We start from the raw sequence: 7,666 nt of genomic DNA, 5'->3' as shown, positions 1-7,666 counted from the left end.
GGTGCAATGAAGTTCGCTGCTTCTCCAGAGAGGGGCAGCAAAGATGGCGAAGGGTCTGGAGTACAAGTCCTGTGAGGAGCCGCTGAGGGAGCTGGGGGCGCTCAGGCTGGAGAAAAGGAGGCTCAAGGGGCCCTCCCCGCTCTCCACAGCTCCTCAACCTGGGCGTCAGGCTCTGCTTCCAGGGAACAAGGGACAGCATGAGAGAAATGGCCTAAGGTCGCACCAGAGGAGGTTTAGGTTGGACATTAGGAAGAATTTCTTCACAGTAAGGGAGAATGGGCTGCTCAGGGAGGTGCTGGAGTCACCGCCTGCGGAGGTGTTTAAGGAAAGACTGGACGTGGCACTCAGTGCCATGGTCTAGGGGACAAGGTGGTGATCAGTCATAGGCAGCACTTGATGGTCTCAGAGGTCTTTTCCAATTGATCTTGCGGCTCTGTAACTCTTTTCCTCCAGAGATGTCTTTGGAACGGATACTTGGCGAGATCCTTCTATTTTTCTGAAATGCTGCTTGTTACCTACAGATTTATTTACAGCGAGACCTGAATATCTGACCCTTCATCCACTCAACTTCCCCCTTCCCTCACTCCGTCATCCTTGGGGACCTCCACGGCTCGGGCAGAACGCAAAACACCTCCTGCCTGCCACAGACCTGGCCGCACCCCGCACAGGAGGTGCCAACTCCTGCCAAGCTCCTGGCGGTGCTGTTTGTGGCGGCGCCCTTGTTTCGCACCTCACGCTCCTCCCCCGCTCCCCCGCAGCGGGCTGTCAGCGCTGCCGGCTCCCCTGTGAGGGGCCGTTCCCCCGGAGGCGGGGCCCGGCCGGCCCGTGCCGGTTCCGGCGGCGGCCATGGCCCTGCTGCGGCTGTGGCGGGCGGTGCCCGCGGCGCTGCGCGGGGCGCGGGGCCGGGCGGGCGCGGCCGGGGCGCCGCGGGGCGCGGAGGTGCAGCTGAGCGCGGCCGGCGGCGGTGAGTGCCGGGCTCGGGGCGCGGCTCCGCTTCTGCCGTTCCCGGCGGAACCAGCTCGGCCTGGCGTGAGCGCGGCCGTGTGTTCCCCCACACGGGGGTGACAGCCCTGCCGAGCCCGGGGCGCTCCTTGTTGTTCTGCTTTCAACAATGCCTTGATACTTTTTTTTCAAAACGCTGCTGCAGAATGAATAGTTAGATACTTTTCCCCCGCTAAAGTTATGCGTGCATGCGACCTTGGCGCATGAAGTTCTGGTGTGCATACTTAAGATTTTTCTAACAGCATTAACGTGCAGTGATAAAGGTAGGACAGGACCTTGACATGTCTGTGCACATTTATCCATGAGAGCCGCGAAGCAGTCTGAGGTTTGGTTCAGATTGCCAGGGATTTACTTTCTGCGTAACTGTTGCAGGAGTTTATACACAGTTCTCAGTATTTTGCTGGTTACAAAGACATTAGGTAGTTACCAGCTGTACATTTCCTTTGCTGGTTGCCGCTGTTCACTCGGGTCTCTGTTCCAGTGCCACACATCTCTGGTTCAGTAGCTGACCACGGCCATAGGCAGAGGAATAAACAGAGACCTTCCAGCAGGGCAGAAAGACCAAGCAAGGCAGGTGCAAGGTACAGCTGTGCACCTACAGCACAGCAACAGCATCTTCCAATGCCAAGGCCTGGGAAGTGAGCAGAAGTCCAGACAAAAAAACAGAAGATTTTTTTTTTTCTCTCCCAAGCATACAGAAGCCATTGGATAATAATTTACCAATCACATGTGCTAAGGAGGAGTAGGTAGATGTTGTGGTTTTATTTTTCTGCTTGGACTTAGGAACTTCGAGTAGAGTCCTTTCTGCTGATGAGCTTATAATGTTGAAATTAAGTGGAGTTCACTTTCAAAATGGTTCTGGAACATGAACTGAGTGTGACCTGTCTGTGCTGTTCTCATGCAAACAGCAATCCCAAGAGGATGGTTTCCTTCATTAGGGAATGTACTGGAACACAGAAAGACAATAAAAATTAAATTAAATAACATTCAAAGGAGAAACCTAAGATGGACCATTTGGGCTTTTGTTTGTTTGGTTGGGGTTTTTTTCCCCATTTCTGCAGTGATTCTAAGATATGTTCTTCGATGTCCTGATCATTTTCTAAAAGTCTGCTTCCTCATAGACTTTTACAGGCCTGCTGAATTTTACAATTGTTCTGCATAACTGGGTTTTGTACGCATGGTGCGCCACGTCCAGTTTTAAAATAACTGATTGTTTTAGAATATACTTTATATGCATTTTCAGGAAGGATAAGATGCAGCATAAGCAGATAATATTCCCAATTGAATTACTGTGCCAGAGAACTAAATGAAGTATAACTGAAATTGTCTCCTATTACTAAGGTATTGCTGAAATCCTAATGAACCGACCCCACGCGAGAAATTCACTGGGAAAAGTATTTGTAAATGAAGTGAGTATGGACCTGGCCTGTGTGTTTGGAACCATGATCAATAACTAACTGTTGTGAGAACAGTTGTGGGAAATCTAAAAAATCATTTAAGATGAAGGGCAGTGGGAAATGGCATTGGGACAAGACAGGTGAACCTTGAGAAAAACAGAATGTAACAGTTACTGCCTCAGATGTGGACAGGGATATCTGGGTTATTTAAGTTAGCTAATTTAAGTTAATTTATTGAAGTTAACTCAGATGCAAGTGAATGTCCTTACTTGTGTTATTACAACAAAAGTATACTCATTGTCACACCTTAGCAGATGAAATGTTCAAGGATGACACATCCTATAGAAGGTCTGGCTCATGCCTGGACAGGAAGGGAAGTTTTTAGATACAACAAAGATTCATCTCTAAGTGGAAGGAAAAAAGAGATGGGGAAATGTGTCATTCTGAATTTGTAATGGAAAAAACTGCAGGTTCCACTGACATGATTTCCATGAATTTTCTGGCACCTGCAGGGAAAAAACCCAAAACACTTCTATCATAGATTAGGAACTTGCTATCATTTCAGTGTACATCCACATGCTTATATTTTTTCTTCTCTTGTGTGCACTCCCTCCCCCGTAGCTGTTCAGTGCCCTGGAACAGCTCCGCTTCGATGAGCAGGTGCGGGTGGTGGTGTTCAAGAGCCAGGTGAAAGGAGTGTTCTGTGCAGGTGAGTAGCAAAGGCTCTGCAAACCATTCTCAAAAAATGTGGTTGCTCTTAGGCTGTGAGCCAATCAGATCATGCACTTGGTGCTAAAAGAGTACTAAAAGAGATTAAAATAAATCTGTCAAAAGGGCACAGAGGGGCACCCTCATTACTGCTGCAGCCCAAATGTCCCCACTCCAACTTCCATGGACCTTACTTAACTGGAATGCTCTATCTCAGACTTTTTAAATGGTCTGTCCTCTGAGAGGGACATTTCAGATGTCTTTTCCTGGATTCCAACCTTTTTCTCCTTTATTTAGGAGCAGACTTAAAGGAACGTGCAAAGATGGATGATGCAGAAGTTGGAGAGTTTGTTAGAAGACTCAGAAATCTTATGGATGAAATAGGTAAAGGATTACATCAGTTGGAAAATGTATCCTAGACCATTTGTAGTGAAACATTTAGAAGCGCTGAAGGAGGGAATAACCAGCAGGTGATCTACCTAGGAGTAGCTTTCCAAATGGCTTCAGCTTATGCTTGAAAGAAAGATCCAATTAGAATTAAATCCCAACCATCCTGCTGCCCCTCCAAGGACAAGATGTGTTTCTTATGCACAACAAAGCACATACACACCTATGTGATAAATACCTGCTCCAATAAATTTATTTATTCCACACTTCTGTGGAATCGTGGGGAGGCAAGTGCTGTGTTGGTTGTCCCACTTCAAGTACATGTTCAGAGACACTCAAAATGTGCCAGAGACCTAAGAACATGGATTTGAATCTCTGATTGGATTTGCTAAAGGGATTTGTGCAATGTCAGGGAAGGTTGTATCTACAACTCCCTCACCTCCCTTTTCTTTTTCTTTGCAAAATGAATATGAGCTTCTGCAAGTAGTTTTCTTCCCCTATTTATGAATTATTCTGCTCTCACTAGAAAGAAGTACCAAAGTCAAATCTGTCTAAAATACCAATCAGAATTGCAATAATTTTTAAAAAATGACAGGAGCAGTCAGAGGGGTGGTTACAACAGAGAACCAGCTCACCTCAGAAGTTTGCATCCAGCTGTCTGAGTATTTAAAAAAGTATCAAGAAGCTAATCTCCAGGTACATCAAGCTCCTCAGCTATGAGGTAACCTAGTTAAACAGTGTTTACTGTTCCTGTTTTCAGGAGCCTTGGCTAACAAAAGCACCACAAAAACTGAGCGCTGTGACAGGGCCTAGGGATGTTCTCTTTGGCTGTTGAACTGCAACAGATGAATATTCATATCATAAATTTGCAAGGAGAGGACTGTTTTGCATTGTAGTGCTTTGTTTGCAAGCTTCTTTGCATGGAAGAAGCATGTTTTGCATTCTTACAAAGAAGGGAGAAGTGCAAGAAGACAATTTTTACCGTTTCCAGACCGAAAACTTGTGGCAGGAGAAAATGAGTCCTTGAGAAATTCTGAACTGAAAGCTTTAGAATGTAAGGCTTTGAAATCCAGAGCCATGTGAAGCAGAACCTGTGGAACACAACTGTGCAATCTGTGCTCTGTTCTGCAGCTGCCCTGCCCGTGCCCACGATCGCTGCAATCGATGGCTACGCCTTGGGTGGAGGATTAGAGCTGGCCCTGGCCTGTGACCTCCGAGTGGCAGGTTTGTGCTGCTCAGTGTGGCAACCTCCTGGGAGCTGATGGCTGCATTTTAGAGAAGACTTACACACATGACAGGGGATTGTTAATGGAGTCCAGAAGCTTGAGAGAAATCTAAGAGAAGTTTGTGCAGAAATGGTGACATTTAGTTATTTGGAAAGTAGTTCCCGTGGTTAAGAAGTAAAACGTATTTTTAGGTAAGATTAGGATTCCTTTAGAAAACTATTTATTAGTAAGATTGAATAGTTATAGTAACTTAATACTGGATCACATATACTCTGGCTACATCTAACCTTCCCAGCTTAAATCAGTTTGGGTTGGAAGACTTATTTCTTCTGTTTCTGTGCCTCCATCCATTATATTTTATCTAGCAGGGACGTGAGGTTCATTTTTCTAGCTAAAATTGCTACACTGGGGTAAGCAGACTTGAGACAGATATAGAGTAAGTACTGTAGTATTCAGACTTTCTGGATACCTGGAGAAATGGAGTTCCAGCTCAGTTTCTAATTTTATTGATCAGTTCAATCTGGAAAACTTCTAGTTATACAAATGAAAATGTAGCTAACTCTACATTTATTTTTTTATAGCTTCATCAGCTAAAATGGGCCTTATTGAGACCACACGAGGACTTCTGCCTGGAGCAGGTAACCTTCATTAAATCTTAACCTTCATTAAACCTTCATTAATATTCATTAAATCTCACTTTCTCAGCTGTATTGTAAATATTTTGCCATTAGAGTGTGTTCATGAACACTTGAAGTGTTTTGAATGTAAATTAGAAGTAGCATCTTACAGTCACAAAAGAGATCTATGAATCAAGAGTTCTGTCTCAGACTTACTCTGAATGTAGGAAGGTCCCTTTATACCTTTTCTTTTTTATCAAAATAATGAAGTCTTTCAGATGCCTCTCAAAATGTTAACATCTTCAGCTTGTAGTTATTATAAAAACATATGATCCATTTATTTTTTAAGGTTCCTGCTTTTCTAAGGAGACAAAATACTAGTGAGGCATTTGTCAGAAATGGAAAATGGTGTTTTCCCTGTTGTCCTAAGGTGGAACCCAGCGCCTGCCCAGATGTGTTGGAATAGGTCTTGCCAAGGAGCTCATTTTCACTGGCAGACAGGTTGATGGAGAACAGGCAGCCTCCATGGGGCTGGTAAATCACTCAGTGCCACAGAACAGCGAGGGGGATGCAGCCTACCAGAGAGCTTTGACTTTGGCTAAAGAAATCCTGCCCCAGGTAAGTGCATTGCTCATGGCACCAATGTAAAGGCAGCGTTTGTGCTCCCCTTAAGAGAGCAAACAAACACCTGAAATTCCTTCCTCTGAAATACTGAAGTCTTGGTTCCTGAGCTTTAAGTCTTTTTAAGTCTGTTCCTTTTTGTGAATGCAGTTTCTGTTGGAGCAAGTGTTAACATCCAGCTGCTTAACCCACAGGGCAGGTTTAGCCCCCAGCTGCAGCCACACAGACCTGGAGGACATTGAAACTCACACTGTGTTCATCTGTGAACTGCACACAACACCAAACTGATTTTTGTAAAGTACTTATTAACTTACTGCAGATTTCTGTAGACTAAGATGTCATTTGGAGCAAAATAATAACAATTAATCTGTTATAAATTATTTATAACAATTTAATTATTTTAAAGTATTTGTTGTGGTTTGTTTTCTGTTTTTAATAAAGGCACCATTTGCTGTGAAAATGGGAAAACTGGCAATAAACAAAGGAATGGAGGTAATAATTATTTTTGTTTAAATACTGAAGCGAATGAAAAGATTAGCAGCTCTTACAAATTACTACAGTAAAAATGTTTAGAACAGATGTGTTATAAAATTTTTCTTTATATCAGACATTTAAAAACAGACATTTTTCTTTATATCAGACATTTCAGAAGTTATAAAAGATTTAAGATAAAAGGAATATGGCAGGATTTTTTTTCTACAGATAGTATTACTGTACTTCTAATTTGGAGTGAAGATCACTTACTATGACTGTTTGAGAGTGACTGACTGCTCTGATTGATTTGAGAGCTCTGAAGCAGCTCTGAGGGCTGTACTTCAGACAAACCTCACACCTTTCCTCTGCTTCCAGGTTGACATTGCATCAGGGATGGCTATTGAGGGGATGTGTTATGCCCAGGTAATCTGCCTTCAAAATTCATTCCTGAAAGGAACAACTGTATTTTAGTTATAGAATGAGTTTTGCAAATGGTTTTAGTTTAATAAATTCAAAATGATTCCTCTTGAAGTTCACTGTGGCAGGTTTTGAGAGCATGAACCAGCTAATGGAACAATACAGGGTATTACAATACTACAATATAATGTGTCTCTCATATTTTAAGATGAAGAATGAAGATTATGGGAAACTGTTTTCCCATATAGATCTATGGTATTTTTCTTAGGTGCTTTGTTTGTGAGTTACTCTACAAACTTACACTGCAACCCTGTTTTTTCCTAATTGCAAACCATGGAATTTTATCATTGAAAGAAAAGCAAACTTAGTCTCACATCACTACTGCCAAATTAGTCAGGACTTAAAAACACATCAGACTTGTGAATGGAAAACATACCTCTGTTTTATTTCTTTTCTCATGTAGAATATTCCCACCAAAGACCGTCAGGAAGGGATGGCTGCCTTCAGGGAGAAGAGACCACCTCGGTTCACTGGCAAATAACACTCTCTGCTTCCCTTGAGTTTCTGGAGATCCACTGATTTCTGAGGATTATTTTTATGACACCACTCTGTGCACTTAACTCCTTGCCTTGGACTGCCTTTCTAACTATTCCACTGGATCGCTTTTCTGTACAAATCTCCAAATAAAGATTTAACTTTGTACTCCTGATCTTTAAGCACGTTCATCTGAAGTCAGTAGTTATGGCTCTCACACAGATGTCAAGTAAGGAATGTGGAAAAGTTTTGGCTTGGGCACATAATTTCTCTTCATCACCTG

General features: G+C 43.2%; 1 protein-coding gene across 1 annotated transcript; it reads left to right on the top strand.

The window, feature by feature from the left end:
- Nucleotides 1-914: 914 nt before the first annotated feature.
- Nucleotides 915-7,558, top strand: ECHDC2 (enoyl-CoA hydratase domain containing 2). Its single transcript, XM_058029861.1, has 10 exons — nucleotides 915-964; nucleotides 2,344-2,411; nucleotides 3,021-3,108; nucleotides 3,405-3,491; nucleotides 4,626-4,718; nucleotides 5,302-5,358; nucleotides 5,768-5,955; nucleotides 6,400-6,450; nucleotides 6,808-6,855; nucleotides 7,313-7,558. The coding sequence occupies exons 2-10, from the start codon at nucleotides 2,361-2,363 to the stop codon at nucleotides 7,388-7,390; spliced, it is 741 nt and encodes a 246-aa protein (XP_057885844.1). The 5' UTR covers nucleotides 915-964; nucleotides 2,344-2,360; the 3' UTR covers nucleotides 7,391-7,558.
- The last annotated feature ends 108 nt before the right edge of the window (nucleotides 7,559-7,666 follow it).

The sequence above is a fragment of the Melospiza georgiana genome, chromosome 9 (assembly GCF_028018845.1).
Source record: "Melospiza georgiana isolate bMelGeo1 chromosome 9, bMelGeo1.pri, whole genome shotgun sequence".
NCBI classification, from domain to species: domain Eukaryota; kingdom Metazoa; phylum Chordata; class Aves; order Passeriformes; family Passerellidae; genus Melospiza; species Melospiza georgiana.
This window is presented reverse-complemented; position numbering and strand designations above follow the sequence as displayed.

Bases quoted from the DNA above. Each gene is read 5' to 3' on its own strand.
- ECHDC2 (XM_058029861.1), top strand. From the start codon at position 2,361: ATGAACCGACCCCACGCGAGAAATTCACTGGGAAAAGTATTTGTAAAT. The intron at 2,412-3,020 runs GTGAGTATGGAC...CCTCCCCCGTAG, and splicing joins GAAAAGTATTTGTAAATGAA to CTGTTCAGTGCCCTGGAACA. The intron at 3,109-3,404 runs GTGAGTAGCAAA...TCCTTTATTTAG, and splicing joins GAAAGGAGTGTTCTGTGCAG to GAGCAGACTTAAAGGAACGT.